This window comes from Triturus cristatus, chromosome 10 (genome assembly GCF_964204655.1).
Source record: "Triturus cristatus chromosome 10, aTriCri1.1, whole genome shotgun sequence".
In the NCBI taxonomy this organism is placed as follows: Eukaryota; Metazoa; Chordata; class Amphibia; order Caudata; family Salamandridae; genus Triturus; species Triturus cristatus.
Window position 1 is genome coordinate 226230882 of NC_140593.1, and position 21660 is coordinate 226252541.

General features: G+C 45.5%; 1 protein-coding gene across 2 annotated transcripts in view; it reads right to left on the bottom strand.

The window, feature by feature from the left end:
* LOC146789246 (pyruvate dehydrogenase (acetyl-transferring) kinase isozyme 2, mitochondrial-like) overlaps window positions 1-21660 on the bottom strand; it is a 77609-nt gene that overhangs the window by 11977 nt on the left and 43972 nt on the right. For both annotated transcript variants that reach the window (XM_085630865.1, XM_085630866.1), the window contains exons 5-9: window positions 19972-20061; window positions 18768-18845; window positions 18452-18528; window positions 17019-17117; window positions 14785-14895 (exon numbers count right to left, since the gene is read on the bottom strand). In XM_085630865.1, coding sequence (XP_085486991.1) covers window positions 14785-14895; window positions 17019-17117; window positions 18452-18528; window positions 18768-18845; window positions 19972-20061 — 455 coding nt within the window. The remainder of the gene's footprint in view (window positions 1-14784; window positions 14896-17018; window positions 17118-18451; window positions 18529-18767; window positions 18846-19971; window positions 20062-21660) is intronic.

The following is a 21660-nucleotide window of genomic DNA, read 5'->3' on the forward strand; positions in this document are numbered from 1 at the left end:
CAGCTGCTTTCTTCTCCGCCAGTGTCAGTTCTTGTCGGTAGCTGTCTTGAACCACCACCCTACAGTTCTAAGAAACTGCACTCTTAGGACCCAGTTATTGCCAACTACTCTCTTACCAATAGCCATAGTTCTTATCAGATGCACGTTTCTGCTCCAGCCCCAACATTCTGCCTGATGTGTACTTCCCTTTCTTTGCTGCTCTCTTCTGTCCCTGCACCAGTTCTTGTTTGCTGCACTCCCCTCCCACTCCCATCAGCCCCCAGGTTTTTTTTCAGATGCACTGTTATGTACAAGCCTCAAGTATTTTTCGTGGTACTATTCTCCACCAGACACTAGTTTTGGTCAGATGCAACTCTGCTACAAAAAAGTAGATCCCAGTTCTTTGCTGATGCAATCTTCTCCTAAAAACCACAGTTCCTGTCCTTCAGCAGCCCCCACTTCGTTTTGGACTCTAAACATCCCACTTTTTACTAGACATACTCGACTACTGAGGACCTCAGCTCTTGTTTGAGGTGCTCTTCTTCACTACAAACAAGTCATAGCACAGAGCTATAATCACTTATGTAGTTGGCTGGATCATGCGTGTCCGGCTGCCATCTGCCCAGTATGCAATTGCAACAAATGACTAAGAATTCTTGCCATGAATGCCTATACATCTGCTTCCGCTGACCTAACAAACCTTCCTATTTTCAATGGTTCAGTGGATCCCAGATGTAGTGAGCTACACGCTGCCTACTTTTGGTTTCAAGTATTTTCCTTCAATTGTACAACAGTAAATGTGACGTGGCTCTGGTTTTCTGTACCATTTCACCTTCCTTCCACCACGAGTCAGTGTGTTTACAGAGGCTATGTCAGTCGTGTTGTTGCGCTGTGCATTCTCTATAGGGAGGCACCAACTGGCTTCAAAATGTCTGGCACACCACTGATCAGACGGTCCTTTCTTCTACTTGCCGTGTTGGTCCTTGTGGTCCACTTAACAGTGCAATAGTCCCGTACAAACGCCCCCCCCCCAAAAAAAAACAACAAAAAAACATGGTCATGATATTGGCTGTCCTTCCCCGGATCCCTAATCCGTTTATTTATGTTTTGGAGCTGAATACAGTCAGCCTCAACCAATATTAACATTGTGTTCTTGGCTGGCAGCTTCCACTATTTCTACATCCGGGGTCAGGTTCTATATCTATAGTGAGATCACGTTGCCCGATGTCAGGTTTGAATGGTTCATCGTGTCATCGATTACAAATATTAAAAGCGAAGATCGAGAGAACGAGCACTGATGAGCCACTCTTCCCTGAGGTTACCAGATGGCTGTCGCCAAGGACACACGTTTTCCAATAGCGTTTTCCTTCGGCATATACATTTGTTTCCATGAGAGCTGCTCCAACTAAACCATGACTACACTCCCCAGAATGCACTCGCTGGTTTGATAAACGCCAAGTAGAAGCACAGTCACATCTGTAAACACTACTCTATTCCAACATAAAATACTTTTGGGTTGTTTATTGCAGCACTTCAACTGTCCACCTGCTCAAAGCACCGCATACCCCTCCAGTTGCTCCCTTCCAGCCTCCACCCACCGCTCTCACCTGCCTCTTCAAAAACCCCATTATCTCCCTTCCCCATCAACTCTGGCACTCACCGCTAAGATGTTCACCAGGCTGGTCTTGCCGCTGTACTGCAGCCCGACCAGAGTCATCTCCATCTCCTCCCGCCAGAAGAGCGAGCGCAGCCAGCCCAAGAGCCGGGAGAGCAGCCCCATCCTAAAGCAGTGAGGCACCGGTGAGGGGAGGAGGAGAACCGGGCGCTACAGACAGGCCCGGGCACTAAACGGCAGACAGCCAGAGATGAACTCCCTGCCACCGGCTCTGGCTGCAAGCGTCTGTGCGAGCTGCCCCAGCGGCGACACCGCGGTACAAAACCGACGACGGACTATCCTATTTCGACAGAGGCGCCGCCATATTGAAACAAGGCTGTCGGATACAAAGAAAGGGCAGAAACGGACAGCTGCAGTCACCTCAACTAATTCTGGTTTAGCCACCCACCCATAGTCAGACGCCAGCTGGTAACATAATGCTATAGAAAAGTTTTGCAGCGTGAATCTTTCTGGATTCACTATGCTGTGCATTATTCCGCGATCTTGTGGTTGGGTCCGGATTCGTAGTCTTTTCTTTGTTTTTTTTTTTTTTTTTTGTAGCCCAGGTGGGCGTCGACGTCCACCATTTGGTGCACCTCCCGTGACGTCGTCGTGCTTCCTGCGGAAGTCCCACCTTTGGGGCGCCATCTTCAGATTCTTTTTTCCGCCGTTGGGTCTGGATCGTCATCGGGAAGCTCCAGAAATTCACTCGGAGGAAGAAGGAAGAAAAGCGAGTTTCATCGATAGAATCAAGAGAAGACATCAGGAATAGAACAGATTTCATCAGGAGCGCGAAGAAAGAGGACCAGCGAACCTTTTTTCTTCGACAGCCTTGGAGAATGCACGCTCAGAGACCCTGAGCGAAATGGACAAGACGCCATTCAAGTTCTGCCCAAACTGCCACCACAAGTTCGCGCAGAAAGACCAGCATCCGGTCTGCAACCTCTGCCTACCGGTGGATCACCGGAGTATCGACTGCAACGCCTGCTCAGCCTTCGCGCCGAAGACACTCAGAGTGAGAGAGAGGCAGAGAAGAGCCAACGCCAACATGGATGGCAAAGGGAAACCCCCGACACTCTACGAGCTGGGCCTCGACACAGACGACGAGGACAACGTCGCCGAGACAGCCGAAAACTTCACGGTCGTAGAGACCGACAAGAAAAAAGAAGACGAGGTAAGAGAATCGTCGAGCGCAAATCAAAAGACACCTCGAAAACACGAGGGTGACTCGAGAAAAACTGAGTCAAGGTCCACGAAGGGAGCCCCGGCGCCGAAAACTTCGACGTCCAAAGGGGGAACTTCGGACAAAAGGCCCAGCGGATCCTTACAAAAGGACTCCCTGGGGCAGAAAGACGCCGAAAGGCAAGGGTCGTCGAAATCGTCCCATGAAACTGGCCGATCGACGCAGAAAGAACGTTCGACGTCGACGCAAGTTTCATCGAAGAGACCCGCGGTCGACGCCGAAAGCATCTCCGAAATGGAGAAAAAGAAGAGGCGGCTCGAGGCCGAAATGGAGAACATCCTTCAAAGGAAGAAGGAGTTCGACGCCAGGATGAAGGAATTCAAGATTCCAACGGTTTCATCGGCGGACGTCGTCGAGGTCGAAGGCGAGTTCGACGCCGAAGGGCTGACAAGGGATCTCGAGGAAGAAGAGGAGCCCTATTATGAGGAAGAAGCCGAGGAAGAAGACCAACAGTCGTTCTACGAATCGGCGGCATCTACCAGCAACGACGTCGAATGGCACGATCTCGACACCGAAAACCCGGAGGAGGCCGTGGACACGTACCCCTCGAGGCCTTCGCCACCCGACGACATCGGGGTATACAATATGGTGGTGAAGAGCGCAGCAATGGCCTTCGGCGTCAAACTCGACGAGGAGAGGCCGAAAGCCGATTTTCTCGTCGAAACACTGCTCCCCATCCAGACTAGGAGTCAGTTCCTCCCCATGCTACAAAGCGTGATGAACCAGGGGAGAGAAGCCTTCAAGGAGCCTGCCACCTGCCGGTCGATCACGCCCAGGACAGAGAAGAAATATAAGCACTCCTCCCTGGACCCACCTTACATCAAGGGTAGCGTCACCGCAGACTCCATCATAGCCTCCACGGCCAGGAGAAGGGCCAACGTTCCAGCAACTTCGGGGCCACCTCCGGATAAGGAGAGCAGGAGGATCGACCTCACAGGCAGAAAGGTCGAGAGGAACGCCGCAATGCACTGGCGCATGGCGAATTCGAATGCACTCCTCAATAGACACCAATACCAACACTGGGATGAGATGGGGGAGCTAGTAAAGCACCTCCCCGAAGAATACCGCCAGAGAGCCTCTCACCTGGTGGATGAAGGCAAGAACATCGCCAACTCCTGTATAAAGACGGCGTTGGATGGGGCAGAGACTTCAGCAAGACTCATGGCCATAGGGGTCACAGAGAGGAGGCATGCATGGCTAAGAATCTCGGGATTCAAACCGGAAGTGCAAAACAACATCCTTGGCACCCCCTTCAACGGAGAGACACTGTTCGGAGCAACGGTGGACGAAAAGCTCACCCAGCTCAAGAAGGAAAACGAGACAGCGAGGTCCATGGGGGCCCTACAGCTGAGGGGAATGAGACGAGGAAATCCCTCGAGGAGACCCTACGGTAGGGGTGGAAGCCAACAGGGGACGTCGCACCAGGCGTTCCAGCAAGGTCAGCAGGGCGAAGGTCACGGACAAAGTCAGCAGAAGCAAAACTGGCAATATCAACCTCGGGGCCAGTCCTTTCGCGGGAGAGGGAACGGACGTGGCCAAAGGAGGAGAGGGGGCGATCAGCCCTCCTCGAAGTGACTCAGCACGCAAGAAGACGCCTACCCTCGTAAGGTCCCCAAGGGTGAGGCGCAAAAAAGTGTCATCAGGGGGAAGAGAAGATTCAAGAGCCTACGAGCATACGTCACCAGTAGGCGGAAGGCTGAGGTTCTACCTTCAGGAGTGGCGGCGTATAACCACAGACAAGTGGATACGGAACATCGTGCAGTACGGATACTGCGTAGACTTGGAGAAAAGACCTCCAAACAGGAAGCCGAAGGGAAGGCAGAGATCGGCCCAAGAACTGGCAATACTCAGAGAAGAAACGCGGAAACTCCTACAAAAGGGAGCCATAGAGACGGTGCCGTTCAGGGAACGCAACAAAGGGGTCTACTCAAACTACTTCGGGGTGCCGAAGGTAGACGGAGACCTCAGACCCATACTGGACCTCCGTTACCTAAACAAGTTCATCAGAACGCAAAGGTTCAAAATGACTTCACTGCAGGAGGTACTGCCACAGATAAGAGAAGGGGACTTCATGGTCACCGTGGACCTCAAGGATGCCTACCTTCACATCCCAATAAACAGAAGGCACAAGGGCCTTCTAAGATTCAACATCGAACAGGAACACTACCAGTTCACAACCCTGGCCTTCGGATTAAAATCTGCGCCAAGGGTCTTTACGAAATGCCTGTCGGCGGTAGCGGCACACCTACGAAAGCAGGGAATACACGTATACCCCTACTTGGACGACTGGCTGGTCAAGGCAAGCTCACGCGAGAAGTGCGAGAGGCACGCAAAACGCGTAACAGACACCCTCACAAATCTGGGATTTTCCATCCACTGGGGAAAATCATCGCTGGAACCGGAACAGGTAAAGATTTTCCTGGGGGCAAAGATCAACTCCCTCAACAGTACAGTAGTGCCCAGCGACAGGAGGACAGATGCTCTACTGAAGGAGACGCAGCTCTACCAGAAGGGGCGAGCTCTGACAGTGAGGGCGGTGAGCAAGATGATGGGGATGATGGCGTCCTGTATCCAGCTGGTGCCGAATGTACGCCTGCACATGAGACCATTCCAGGAATGGCTGCAACAGCAATGGTCACAAGCAAACGGAAGTTGGGAGGATCTAGTGGTTGTTACGCACGCAGTGCAGGAGGAGATAACTTGGTGGAACAGAGACAACATAACAACGGGGAGAAGCCTGACACCACCAAGCCCAACAATGACCATTACCACGGACGCATCGCAGAAGGGATGGGGAGCGCACATGGACAACCTCAGAGTGAGGGGTTTATGGGCCCCAGCAGACGCGGTCCGCCACATCAACTACCTCGAGTTGAAAACGATACTGTTAGCCCTGAAGGCATTCCAGAGACACCTGTTCGGCCAGAGGGTGTTGGTACAGACAGACAACACCACGGCGATGTTCTACATCAACAAACAAGGGGGGACACAGTCGTTTCCCCTCTCATCCCTAGCTCAGGAGATTTGGAGATGGGCCATACCTCTCAAAATAGATCTACTGGCAATTCACCTACCAGGGAAGGACAATGTGGAGGCAGACTGGCTAAGCAGACAGACCTCAGCATCACACGAGTGGGAGCTCAATGGCCAGGAAACGGAGAAAATCTTCCAGAGATGGGGAACTCCCACAATAGACCTATTTGCAACACGCCACAATGCAAAATGCCGAAGCTTCGCGTCCAGGCAACCAGATCAGCAATCCAAGGGAAATGCCCTATGGATAAGCTGGTGGAGGACATTTGCCTACGCCTTTCCACCGATACCCCTGTTGCACAGAGTGCTCGACAAGTGCAGAACCAGCAACATGACTCTGATCCTGGTGGCTCCACAGTGGGCGAGGCAGACATGGTTCTCACAGATTCAAGAAATGGCGCAAGGCAAACCGTACAGGTTCGAGAGGAGAAAAGACCTGCTCTCAATGCAAAACGGGGAGGTCCTGCACCCAGAGCCAGAGACACTCAACCTAGCAGCATGGCTCCTGAAGACCTAGAGTTCGCACACCTAAGGTTACCTCAGAGCACTATGCGAGTGCTACGGGAGGCAAGGAAACCTACTACAAGAAAGTGCTACAGCGCAAAGTGGAAGAGATTCACGGTGTGGTGCAGGAAAAAGGGCCTGCAAAACAGAATGACAAGAGACTCAACTGTGCTGAGGTACCTCACACACCTTCTAAAGAGTAACCTCTGCTCGAGCTCCCTAAGGGTACACCTAGCAGCGATCGTTGCCTACACCAGAGGTGAGAAGGGTGGAAGCTTCTTCACCTCGCAGGTGGTGAAGAGATTCATGGAGGGAGCCAAAAGAATGGCACCCCCGAAAAGGTTGCCGCCGCCAGCATGGAATTTAAACGTGGTTCTGACGGAGCTCATGAAGGCGCCGTTTGAACCCATTCACAAGGCCACTCTACAAATGTTGACGATGAAAACTGCCTTTCTAGTGGCCATAACCTCACTACGCAGGGTGAGTGAGCTTCAAGCACTAACGCTGCAGGAGCCCTACATTCAAATTCACAAGGACAGGGTAGTCCTGAGGACGGACCCACACTTTATGCCCAAGGTAGTGTCGGCGTTCCACATGAATCAGAGTATCCAGATACCGAGTTTCTTCCAAAACCCGACTACTAACGCAGAAAAGGCCCTGCACACCCTCGATGCCAGAAGAGCGTGATGCACTACATTGAAAGAACCAAGGAACTCAGGAAGTCGAAGCAGCTGTTTGTGTCCTTTGCTACTAGCTTCATTGGTAGACCAGTCACCAAGGGCACCATCGCTAGGTGGATTGCCCTCGCTATTCAATTCTGTCACAAACAGGCTGGACAGGAGCTAACGGAGGGGCCCCAAGCTCACTCCACAAGGAAGAAGGGGACCACAGTTGCCTTCCTGGCAAACACGCCCATCCAAGACATTTGTCTCGCAGCAACTTGGGCATCTGTGCACACGTTCACAAAGCACTACTGCGTGGACATTCAAATGAATAAGGAAGCACAGGTCGGACAGAAGGTGCTACAACACATTTTCAACGACCAGCGATCATCTTCCACCCAGCCACCGCAAAAGTAGGAAAACCGCTACAAAATCTATGCACAGCATAGTGAATCCAGAAAGATTCACACTGCAAAACGAAAAGTTTCTTACCTGTCGGTGTAGTTTTGCAGCTTGAAGATCTTTCTGGATTCACTAGCGAACCCACCCACCTCCGCCAGGAAGATGAGGCTGGAGGAAGAGGGGGTGAAATGGATAGGATCAAAGAAGTGGAAACGTACAGAAATATGGACAAAAGGATTAATCAATCGCCTAGGGTTAAAAAAAAAAAAAAAAAAAAAAAGGGAAAAAAGAACCCGAAGATGGCGCCCCAAAGGTGGGACTTCCGCAGGAAGCACGACGACGTCACGGGAGGTGCACCAAATGGTGGACGTCGACGCCCACCTGGGCTACAAAAAAAAAAAAAAAAACAAAGAAAAGACTACGAATCCGGACCCAACCACAAGATCGCGGAATAATGCACAGCATAGTGAATCCAGAAAGATCTTCAAGCTGCAAAACTACACCGACAGGTAAGAAACTTTTCGTTTCCGCATATTTAAGAAAACAAACGTGGATAGGAAGGTTGAGCATTGGCTTAACCTAAACTACTCGCATATTACCCCTAGTCATTATGGCTTTTTAACATGACAAATCGTCTGTTGATTATAATCTCTAATTTACGGGCCCTGAGTTTTACGAGAATAACACAAGAGGTTCCGGAGTTTGTCCTACCTCTCTGCCTATAATTGTTGATTATAATCTCTAATTTACGGGCCCTGAGTTTTACGAGAATAACACAAGAGGTTCCGGAGTTTGTCCTACCTCTCTGCCTATAATTAGGGAGCCCAGCCCTTGAGAACAGATAGTTAGAAGGAGCGTCCCTTTCGAAGAAAACAAGTAAAGAGGGCACCGGAAGACACCACCGCCTTTCTCCGAGGCAGAGCAGAAATGCCTCGGAGAAAGGCAGCGTCGTTTTCGGATTCGGGGGCGTGTTTTGCTGTTGTCTCCTCCTTTAGACTTCTTGCAAAAAACACGCCCCCCGATCCGAAAAGGACGGGGCCTGTTTGGAATGACTGACCTCTTCTCCAATGGCTGGCCAGCATTCAAGAGGCCAGCCAATGGAGAACAGGGGAGAAGAGGAGCGGGTTCAAGCCCCTCTTCTCCAAGTCATTAAATCTCGGAGCGAGACTGCGCAAGCGCAGCCTTCGCAGCCGAGACCTAAAAACGGAACCCTCGAACCGGCAAGAGTGGGGGCGTCATTTGGAAACTCAGTATAATATGAGATAACATTATTTATGAACAATGAGAAAAGGGTAGGGGCCAAAACACACCCCTGCCGTACGCCCTTGTTCACAGGGAAGCGATCTGTTAGCTCACCCTGTTGTCCCCACCGAACCTGGGCATAATTAGACTCATGAAGCTTAATAATAAAAGTTAGAATCTCAGGGGACATCCCTGCTTCCTTAAGTGTGTCCCACAACTTGTAACGGGGCACTAAGTTGAATGCAGATTTAAGGTCTATAAATGCAGCATAGAGAGTCCCCCCTTCTTAAACCAGTGTTCCAATATAGCATCATGAATCTAAAAACGTGATCGATAGTGCTAACGTGAGGACGGAAACCCACTTGAAAGGTGGATAGAATTTCGTTGTCATCTATCCACATATTTTCCCTACTTAGCACTAGTATGGCCACAATCTTTTGTACAGTGTCTACAAGGCTTATAGGCCTATAGTTACTTGGACTGGCGCGGTCCCCTTTTTTATAAATGGGAATGATTTCTGCCCCGCGCCAGGATTCTGGTAAGGGGGCACCTCTTGCCAGGCCGTTAACTATAATAAGAATGTATTAGAGCCAATTCTGCCTATCGGATTTAAATATATCCGCCGGGATACAATCCGGACCCGGGGCCCTGCCTGCTGGCACACCATCCAAAACTCTCTCAATGCCCCCTATATCAAAGGTTAGGACTGTATCAGAAATTACTCGAGGGTAATGTCTTGGGCTACCTACGGTAGATGCAAACTGGGTCTGGTAGTGCGCGACTCATACTTCTGGTGGAATGTTATTAACTGGTACCGGCCCTATGTCACCAGTACCCCATTTAACTATTTGCCAGAACAGACACCAGTTTTTCCCGTTGCTTGCATGTAGCAAATCCTTCCATCTATTTTCATCAAAGGTCTTCTTTGCTCTTTGTTGGGTTTCCTTATATTCAGACCTTGCTTTCCTAACCTCCAGCGGGTCTCCCAACCTGATAGCTTGTGAGAGGTGCCTAAATGCTATCCTACATGCCCCGTCGTACCATTTTGCTGATTTTTGGATAGCCTGCTTAAAAAGGGTCTTTTGTTTTTTGTAAAAAAAGCTTTCAACTTTGCAAATAGGTCCTCATGAGCCTTTGTAAGGGCAGGAAGAGAGGCCTCATGCATATCAAGATGTGAGAGAGCTAATAGGGTGTCTTCAAGAGTTGACTTTATCAAGTACATAGTGCCCTCGTCTTCTGAGACCAGTGCCCATCTTAGTCTGCGACAGTCTTGGGACATAATTACATCTGCCGTCGCAATTTCAGTTCCTGCCCTCACCATGGGTTGGCCCTTTACCTCAAGTGTCAATATTAATGGATTGTGGTCACTCTCTGTTCTATGTTGAACCTCCATGTCCCATAACCTTGACCATAGTTCTAAATTAATAAAGAAGTAGTCAATTCTGCTACTTCTTAACCCATTGTTAAAAGTATGGGTGCCTTCACAATCTGATTTCGATCTCCCATTGACTGCCCTGAGGCCCCTCTCCAAAGATAAGCTTTTTAATTGGAGAACTGCCTCTGACCATTTGTTAATTGGGGGAGCGTTAGAAGTGGTATACCCCAGGTCGCATCCTCGTCACTGGTAAGACTTCCATCTTCTAAGGCAAGTGGCTCGAATGTACAGTTGAAATCACCAGCAATTACCCGGTGATTTACCCCTTTTAATGATTTAATGAAGGAATCCAGTCTAGAAATGGTTGGTGAGGCTTTCCCTCCCACCATCCCTCTTGCATAAACATTAATGAATATAAGCTCTGGCTCATATTTAACACGAATTTTCATACCCAAGATATCACGGTTGTCAATCGTTAGCTCTTCCACCTGATAACCTGCCTGCTGTCTAGCCCAAATAATCAATCCCCCAGAGGGTCTCCCTTTAGGTCGTGCGATTGCCGGTTTACCAAAGGCCAAATAGCTAGGACGAAAGATCGTACTCAGTGACCAAGTCTCCTGAAAAGCGATAATGCCATAGTTCTCTCTGAAGGATGACCAATCAGAAGAAGTAGTCCTCGATGGAAGACTAGCAATATTCCAAGATATTACACTTAGTGTGGTAGAAACTGTACTGCCTCCCCTATCTATCGATAACGGGTTCTCAGTACTCTCTGGGGGGTTTGGGGTTACTAACTGGGATCTCAAATCGGTCACGGGGGAAAGAGCAAGCTGAATAACGGTATTCTCTATCCTGGGTAAATCTACAGATTGTAGTCAGTCGCAAGCATCTAGACCGGACAAGGGGGCAAATCTATTAGCTAAATTTAAATCAGAGGATCTATATATAGTTCTATGGGATACCCACAGATATTTCGCTACACATGGAGTGCCCCACCCTATCAGAGGGGAGTGGCGAGGTCTATAAAAAAAACACCTAAGGGCAGAAGAGAAATTTTCCCAGAATGGTACCCTTGGTTTCTACTACCTAGATGGTCCAGGAGAAGTCTAACAACATGCTCATTGTTGAAGTTGGCAACTACGCAATCACCCCTCCCATCCTTCGTGGAATGTCCTATCCATGCTGAACGTCTGGCCATATTCATCGGATTACAAATATCCCAATCCCAGACCCCCGACTTCCTTCAATTGAGTAGTAAGCCAGTGCATGGTTTTAGCCATTAACTGTTCGGTGGATTCAATCTGCCCAACCTGTAGAGCCGGAACGTTCCTCAGGACCACCACCAAAGAGGCGGCAGCCGGAGGAAGGTGCAGGGCTCGGGGGCCTTCTGAGGCTGAGCTACAGTCCAATCTCTCATGCATCAGGGGGGGTTCTCGGCCATATGTCCCTGGTGCAGAGCTGGCCTGATTTGCTAAAGCACGAGTGGTGGACAATTGTGCAATGTCACTTACTGGCCTTGCACAGGGTCTACTTTCCTCCTCCACCCCCCAGAGTGCTCGGGATAGACTGAGCAAATTCTCTAGACATACTCCCTAATTCGCCACTTTGCCACCCGATACAACTATACCAACAACAGAATTGGTATCTGCAAGTCCCAGGGAGCTCTGCTGCTAATTGCCCGCACCTGTGACTGCCTGTGGGAGCCTACTTGACGCTAGATGGTAGTAGCAATGGCCTAATTGTTGGAGGTTTGGGGGTATAGGCTTTGCTACTACAGTGTTACTCAACTCGTTGGATGCAATTACAGGAGACAAGTTAGTTTGGGCCAATAAACCCTCAATAGTACAGAAATTGGACATAACCTTCAAAATTAGTTAGTCTTTCCTCAATCTTTGTCAGTCTGTGGATGATAGGAATTAAAGATTTTGAAATTAGATTTCCCAGTTTGTTCCACATGGCCTCATTAGTTTCGAGGGAGGGATCACCCACTGAGTCTAAATTTGAACCCCCAGAGGTGGTAGGGGGAGGATCTACTATCGTTGAAGATGCAGTTCCTCCATTTGTATTAGTCCTTTGCAATTTTGCAGTTTTCTGCCTCTGAGGGCCCCCTCCCCGCTTCCTCTTTGATGAAGGCTCCGGGATTGGATCAAGAGTTTGATTTTTGGATTGAGGCACAGACCACGTAGTAATGCGTGGGAGTCAACTACTTGCTGTGCCCTTTTGCACCGACTCAACGGATGAGGGGATGATATAACTTTGATGTGATGGGTGTTTCCAATGGCACATTCGGGGACTGTCTGACATCGTCTGCCATATCATAGAAATCAGTATCTGTAACCAGGCAGCGGTCAGGAGTACGAGCAGACATCAGACCGTCGAATGATGATCGTTTAGACTGGAGGGGATCGAGAGATAGACAGGTAGCGCGTTTCTCCCCTTTCCCTCTCGCATATTCATCTTTGGGCGGCGTGTGGTAACAAAACAGGATTCCTACTTAATAACACCTTCAGGGAGGAGAGACAATGAATTGAAGCGGACTAACCTTGGGATTTTGACGGATTTAGAGGGGGGGGCCCAGCCCGGCCTCAACTGGCGCAAACGGGCACGCGCTTCGCCCGGCGTGCGTCCGAACGCGTCCCGCAAAGCGGGTGCCGCGAGCAGTCAAGTAGGCTCCCACAGGCAGTCACAGGTGCGGGCAATTAGCAGCAGAGCTCCCTGGGACTTGCAGTCCCCGTGCAGGTACACGCTGTCCTCCTCAGCTTACGAAGCAGTCATAATTTCCCCTTTCTTTCAAGATACAAGAATCAACTATTCTAAACTCTCACTATGATACATTTCCAGCCACGTCTTAGTGGGGCCTAATTGTACAAGATGACTGCTTTTTCTAAAACATAAAACAGATGACTTGGCACTAGGCCTGGGCGGTAAATTTCGTTCCGCTCGCGGAATTTGCGATATTTTGACATTTTTGCGTCCCCGCGGAGAGCGCGAAAATTTAAAAACTTTCGCAATCTGCCGCGAAACGAAAGTATTTTTCTTGTTTGTGCTTTAAAAATGTGTACCCACGCGCGCGCCACAAGATGTTGGATTGTTGGTAGCCAGTAGCGCTATCCCGCTAGAGTTTGCGATCGCGAACACGTCATTGCGATCTCGAACAGGAAATAAGCATCGCGAGCAAGATGGCTGCGCCCATTAGCGACCGCATGGGCAAGTTGGAGATATATTTCCCCGCAAGCACGCAAAAACACATCGCGAACGGGCGGGAAAAGCAATCTTCGCGAAAGTTCTGCATTCTCGCGGAGATTTTGAGCAATTTCGCGATAATTTGCGAAAGTCAATTTCGCAAATTCCGCCCACCCTTACTTGGCATAACGCTTGAATGATGAGTAACTGCAACATGTAGCCCTGGTGAACAACTGCACTAAAACTTGGCTGTCAATGGGCCCCATATCAAGGGACAACTAACAGCCAACCTAGTTTGTCAGCTAACAGCACTATTATGATAGGAGTTAAAGTGTCAAACTTCTCATTACACACGCTCTCCAAACAAACAAGTCTGTGTATGACTGCGAAGATGCCACACTATTAGCAGTTGTGTGGTATACAATTGCAAGATTACATAAGTGGTGAGGAAGTAATTCCAACCCAGCAATGAAGTGATCATGGTGGCAACAAAATCCAGCTTTGTCCTGTTGAGAGCTTTCGGCACCAAAAACAATGACTTTAGCAGGAGCTCAACGACGACCAATCCACCTCTGAGGGACTCTTGCTGACTTCGGCCTTGCACCTTATTCTGCTGGGAAATTTGGACCTCCTGAAAAAGGCAAAGGGCCTAATTCAGAGCTTGGCAAATGAGTTACTCTTTCACAAAGGATATCCTGTCTGCCTTATTACAAGTGCCTCAGAAAATAATGCATTTGTAATAATGAGGAAGGAATATCCAGTGCTTTTTTTCCCAGCGTAACCCATCCACCAAACTATAACTCAGGCTCTACTTTGACCGCGGCATCCAGGCTTTGTGTATCTGAACTGTACTGCATTGTAGTCAGCCTGAAATTGCATGTGGTTCTCAGAGAAATGTTTTCAATGGCACATCATCCTATTACAAGTGCCACAGAAAATAATAATGCATTTGTGAGAGGAAGGGATATGCGGTGCTTTTTTTTCAGCCTGACCCATCCACCAAACTCTAACTTAGGCTCTACTTTGACCGCAGCATCCAGGCTTTGTGTATCTGAACTGTACTACATTGTAGTCAGTCTGAAATTGCATGTGGGTCCCAGAGAAATGTTTTCAATGGCGCCTCACCTTTTCTAGGTGCATTTGTCCTTTGTTCCTAAAACTTTAAAAGATCATATCGCTGATTTCCCATAGTCTGTTCTAGTTGTTGTGTTAACTAATGATTTTGTCTATATATTTTTTTAATTGTTTTGGAACTTCTATTGTTTTGTGTTTTTGACTTCAAAATTGTTTTACTGCTTTAACTTAACAAGAATTTCAATCGAGAACTTCCTGCTGCTTGTGCCATAGCTATCAAGAGCTGAGAAGAGTTTTAGTGAGACTTGTTGGAAGTGACCGCCCACCAACACCAAAAGTTACTGCAATGCCATACAAGCCGTTGGCCGCCTTTTTGCAAACGCACTATACAAATGCCAAATAACACATCATATTAGCTTCTTAACTTTCTTACCAAGGGAGCGTTTCGAGAGTTGTCCATCATTGGTTTTGGAGCCGTAGAATACATGTAGCTAAAGAGACGCTCAATTTTCCTCAGAGGAACCCCACCTCCATTATCTGAAATCTGGAAACAGGCAGTTTTCTTTGTTACTCACTGCAATCTGTAAATATTTAGCAACTGCGGCTGCAAATCAGCTTATTTTCTTACAAAATGCTAGTGTTATAACAAGCACGAATATTTGAAACAGTGAATATATCCATCACATTCACTGCTGAATACAGATTTGAACAATATTACACATGCATGGCCCAAAAAAATAAGGATGACTACACCACATGTCACAGGTGAAAACATAGGGCCTCATGAGTATACAATTATGCAGAAATGTGGCTATATCTTCCAGAAGAGTATTTGGCAATGTGCCACCAAACATTATGAGCTTTGGTGGATTAAAAATAATTATGTTAAAAAAATATCAGGGGTGTGGAATTTAATAAAATAGCTACATGTCTACGGGGCAGGTTGCTTCATAGATCTACTTGTCCTGTAACAAAATCCACTTGTCCCTTTTGTTCCATTTAATGCAGCGACAAATTATGGCAGCAATCTCATTATATAAGAGGTCTGGAATAGCCTCTCTGATTATGCCAGGGCTCCTTCCATAGTAGGGTTTAAATACTAGCAATTCCCTTATGTTGCCATGTTTCAGCAGCTCTACATCCTGGGGATGAAGGTAGTGGGGTAAGCAATAGTTCCAGGGTTGGAATGCCTTTTTGAGTCTGTGCAAAACTACTTACTTGCTTGTTTAAAGGGTTTTCACCAACTCTTTTCTAATCTTTTCCAATACTGAGAAAGGCTGGCAATTTACTCCTGACAATAGCAGACATAAAACGTCTTCCAGGGTTGGGGAAAAAGTGGTTGGAGGGAAAGTGAACTTGCATACACTCAGATTTTTGCATGAGCAAATCTACACCTGCATATTTGCTCATGCTAAATAGCATTTTACAAATATTTTCTAGAAGTTCTATTTATTGGTCTACTTCTAAAAAGTCTTGTGAATTCATGAAAGCCATATATCTACACTTAATGTAAGGACATGGGTGCACTTTTGAGACTTTATTTAATAATTGGGCCTCTAATTAGGACTGGTGATAACCATGACCTTTTGTGTTAATTAAAATTCTGTCTCTCGGTCTATTGGCTAGCTTCACTGAGAGTGAGAGCATAATGTTCTTTCACAACAATGCCCCAAGTGCATGCAGTTGTGATTACTAGAGTTTACCAATGAAATGGTAGTTACAGTGGACTCCGAAAAAACACCTAACTTTCCAAGTTGCAAAAAAGGCAGAAGCATTAACCTTAATTGAGCTTTCTGCTGCAACGTCCTGACTACATGACACATGCTCTGAAAACTGTTCACAAAAAGATCAATGCATCTTCCAGAAGGCACATCATGGCCCTGCCTGTCTGAATACCTAACATTGTCCCGCATTATTAACAAACCAGGCAGAAATCTGCCATCTATCCACCCTTTGACTCCCAAGATTTTCAAGGTAGATCCTTTCCTATACAGATCTTTTCACTGTGGAACGACCTCTCTTAAAAATTAAGACTTAAAGAAGGCTTCTTAAAGTTTTGAAAGGGAATGAAGAACCTACTTGTCAGATTGGCTTATATCTAAGCAGCAAACATCTATTAAAAGCCCACCATCTTTCTGGAATACAGGCACACCAAGACTATGTCACCATGATACTCAGTTACCTGGTTAGAGGTTCAAGACTGACCAATGCATTCATGAGTCTCAAAATACCCAATTTAGAATATTCATACCTTTGCAAGTGGATTTTAGAGAAGACTTGTTCAGGATGCCATCCTTCTAGACCTATTCAAAACACCTGGTGTACCCTTACACCTATTTTGCTGGACTTCTCCGGTAGAAACTTTCAAGGTTATAGCTGGAATCACATCACCTTCAGACACTGTTGCATGAGCTGTAACACCATGTCACCCACTGCAAAGGGGTTTGAAGTGGAATCCACTTGGGTGTATTGCCTTCCAAAATATTATAAAGGAAATTATATGGGGAATAGAGGAGTGTGCCAATGAAGATCCTATGTACCCGTCTTAAACATGCTCAGCACAGTAGTAGGGAAATTCATAGTGACAAAAATGCTGTAGCATTTCAAATGTGACTCAAGCAGACTCTTTTTCTTATTTAATTTATAACTACAAAGGGAAGTGGTTACCTTGATTGTTAAATCTTCTTTTCCTAAAACAACATTTACTTCGATCGAAGGAAGAGAGGGGCTGTCTTCATGGTTTTCTACTGTTGCTCTCATTGAATTCTGAGGAAAGGAAACACAGTAAACTATTTGTAATATATACATTAATGGGAGCATTGTTGGTTTCAACACAAACAACCAATAATGCAGGCATGGATTCATAGCAATTACATTCAGGCAGCATGAAGGTGCTCTTTTGTCACTGCAGTCACATTCATCAATACACAAATCAAGCCTCACACGCTCTCATTCAGAACAGTTGAAAGTAAAAGATCTCCCAGCCTTACATTATTGAGAGAGTAAGGCTAAATGAATGAAAGTAATAAAGTGAAAGTCCAGAGCCTTAGAAGAAGGTATTTCTTTTCATCATCCAACAAATTTAGTGCAAACGTCCTCTCCTGTCCTTCAGATTCTTGGATAAGACATCCATACATTAATCAGAGCGAGAAGCCTTGTGAATAAATGCAGTAAATTCGTAGTTTTTGTGGACCATCAAAAATATTTTTCTGCCCACAGCTAGAACAAGATTTGAATAGAGATATGCTCTGTCAGCTATGATGACAGCTGGGGACAGAGAAAATTGTATCCCTTGCAGAGAAAAATAATTTACCCTAAAATTAACTCAAAATACTCGGAAAGCTGAAGGTAGGGCTCGTTCAGTCCTAGGGTACACCAGAAAAAGTAGGTGTATAGGGTTAGAGTGGAGCTCTCCTTGCGGACCTTCTCACACATGACAAGCAGCTGAAATTTCAGCTATGGTGGCCTCTAGGGGGAATAGGAGAGACAGCACTTCCACCTCATTTGTTGAAGTTTGGGTTGCTTCAAATGAGGTGGATGTACTACTAAACAAACACAGTTTTTGAGGCCAACGCCATTTTTACACAGTTTTACTGCCATTTAAGATTACCAGGGATCCCCCAACTGATATTGGGTATGATACAATCATGTGAATATATGAAAGATCTAATGCTGGAGTACATTCAGTTTTATTTGTAAAATGAAAGTATGATTACTACTACCAAGACTTATACATTCGGAGTTGCAACTGTTCAAAGATTTTTTTTTCCTAAATTCTTCACTCACTCCACACTATCATGCACAACCTTGTGTAAAATGTCTTTAAGACATATTACCTAACATCTTACTGTAAAACAACAAAAAGATCTGTAATCCTGAGTTAATATTTGAAGAGTGGGTTACTGAAAGCTGACTCACAGGAAACAGAGAAATTGAACTGTGGACGCCGCATGTCCAATGGTACAAAAGTACAAGTGAAAGCCACTAAATTCATAGCAAACAGGTCTGGACAAAGCAACGGAGACCACATTAAAAAAAAAGTCAATTCACAGATGATCACACATAGAGAACTTTATGAACTCTGACTCAAATTCACATACCTTAAAGAGCTCAAACAGCATATGATAAAGATGAGACGGAACATAGACTATGTGAATAGGATGGCCAGGTGCTTTTCCTAAAATCAAAGAAGAATAGATTGTTATTCTTATATCACATTTAAGTGTGATTAACCAACAGATCTTTATGTATATAGCAAAATCGTGTAAATGGTGATGACACATTTGTGATAATTATTTTGCAAATATTCCATTTTCTGTGAAACAGTTAGAAATATTGATATGTATAGTAGCAGTGTTCAAGTGTTGTTTTGTTTAAGTACATATACTGTGTTTGCTGCTTTTATGTTGTTCTTACCATTCGTCTGCTTAATCTTTAAATCGGGGGAAGCCAGGTAATACTGGTCACACAGCATCTTGGAATTTTCAAAAGCATCTGTATTTCATTAAAAACAGATTTTTTTAATTAACAACAATAAAAACTGCTCCCACATTCAAAGGAACAAAAAAAATAATGAAATGTTATTCCTAACTGAGTTCAGGGAGTTGGTACTCAATGGTACAGAAGTAATGAAAATACATTTTGCAAATAAGTGTAGTAGTAATAGTGAAGTGATTTCAGAGACGATAAACTGCCGTTAGTACATTAAGAATTGATTTAATAAGTGCTTTCACAGCTTCAAACAGTCCGAATTGCAATTTGCAACTGCAAAACACTTTTAAACCACGCACTAAAGCCATTTTAGGAGACAGTACATTTTTACCGACTGCTAAAACGGCTTTTGTGACTCGATACCAAATTACTATTTAGAAGGGATGCCCATTCCAAATGGTGATTCTGCATGACACACATCAATGTTCTGGTACCCAAATCCGCTCGCAAAACTTTGACAAATTAACGACTCCAGAGAGGGAAGGCATTCACGAAAGAGAAGATTTCCTCTTGGGAACACTTCCTCTTTGGGAATGTGAGAAAAAACATTTAATGTCGAGTAAGCAGTAGTCCAAAAACATATGTATTCCCTAATACTCTACAGACAGTTTATGGCAGGACTTACTAGTTTGTGCAAACAGATAAATATGATGCATGAGCAAATGCTGGAAAAAGAGCTGCATGTGGGCAACATCGCTTTTCATATGTAATACTTTTTTTCAAATCTATAATGAATATCCAGCACATGAATTATCTGTAAAGCATTTCCACATAGTAAGCAATCAAATATTTTTAAGGCACTGTGTATTTACGGTGGCATGTACAACGGTTTACTCGTATGAAGCTAGGAGGAAGACGCATTGCCACCGAGTAGAATGCTGAAACATTATGAGTACAAATAAAAAAAGCAACACCCAGTGAATTCCAACAATGAAACATATTCATCTTAGAATGACAAGGGGTCTGCTTTCTCAAAGTAGTTAATTAAAAGTGGTGTGTTCGAGTATGCTTGTAAAATGCTACGTTATGCACAGAAAGTTATTTTAAAAAAGGGCACCGCAATACTATCAGTTCCATCACATATATATTTCATTAAAGGAGGCAACAAAAGTTGTAAAATGACACATACCATTGACAACTTCCACCACATCACAAAAAGGATCAATGCTTCCTATGTGTTTAGGATGTGCTGGATTTGTGCTGCCATCAAAAAGTAGTGCTGTAATAAAATAAATTGTGTTACAGTTCTTATTCAAATTACAAGTCCAAAGGAAACAAACTCATAAAAATACATTTTTGAAGTGAACAGAGCACTAATTAGGATGTGGCAAGTCAACTGTATAGCGATTTGTATCTCACATTATGTTTTGAGCTTCAGTGGGCTACACTGTTTTTTCTGCTCCAGATGTGACCAGGCAAACTCAAACTGCCAATATGTGAGGTAGCATCGTATGTGCAAACGACTGTGGTCCTAGTAAGCCTGAGAAGGCAGCTTTGCTGAACAGTACCCCACCAGCCTTATAGGGTACCTGTCAAAATTGCACGCTGGTCTGGCATGTAGGAGTCATCTGTTGTATGCTAATGCAGATCTACCATCAGCCTCCCTTCTTATTCATAGGTGTGTGGCATTTGACGGTATCTGTGCATTAGCAGCTAAACTATTCCAGCAGCTGAGAAAGCACATCTTGCTCTGTATAGAACCATGGGTGAGATGGTAACTTTCAGACTGCACAAAGCACTGCAGATGATCTGCCTAGCTCAGCACAAACTGATGGTGAAGCTTTTGGTACTTATTTGGTCAGTGCACTTCTGAGGTTGTAATACTAGGAATACAGGTTTAGATTCCGGCGTAGTGCTGCCACTGCTAGGTGGATGAGGTTGTAAAAATATCAGTTTGTCATTTGTATTGCTGAATGCACTCATCATTTCCATAAGTGTCAGTGTTTCACTGTTAATTAATACATAGTTTTGGTCCCACCATTTTAATAAGGCACATTCTCTTTTTCCCAAACTCTAGCCTAAGAATTAATGGTGCCTGGGGCGGAATCTGGTATGTTGGGCTGAGCTATAAATGTAGCTCATGACTGCAATATAGTCTATGGCTGAAATTCTAAATGTCCTTACTTTGTTGAGCCCAAGGGGGAAAAACCATATTATTCCAAGGTTATCCCTCGGCTCACCTTATTAAGCATGCACATACCTAGGTTTTCTTTTGCATTACTCCTTTTCAGTCCCTTTGTTATACCTCTAATGTAATGTGTATTCGTTGCTTTACTTTGCAACTGTCACATTCACTGCTGAATCCAAATAATTATGTTACATTTTGAGAAAATTTCAAAATACATTGTCTCCAATTCTCAAAACGATTTCAGGCCACAGGTTTTTGTAAAGGTAAAAAGTGGAATTGCATTTGGAGTTCTATGAATACTGAACCAAACAATCTATATCAGGTATTTCAGGAAAATTCAACACGCAGGCTGATTTTTGCGTACACTAACTTTAGTGAATAAGTGGTAAAAATCAATGTTCCCAAAGAAGTGCCTGGGGGAAGGCAGGGTGGCCATGAAGAACGCACATAGTTACTTACAAAATAAAGATTGGATTAATATACATTTTATATTGATGGAAGTGGGATTTTCACCTTTCTAAAAATATTTTCACATAGTGAAATAAAAGGAGACAATGACAGAAAATGCATACTTTTGCCACAATTCTAGACTATCATGTTGTAACTATGCAGAGTAAGGCTAGAGCATGGGTACTCACAAACATTTTCCCGGGGGCCGCAAAGTTTGGTCTATGGTGTGACCGAGGGCCG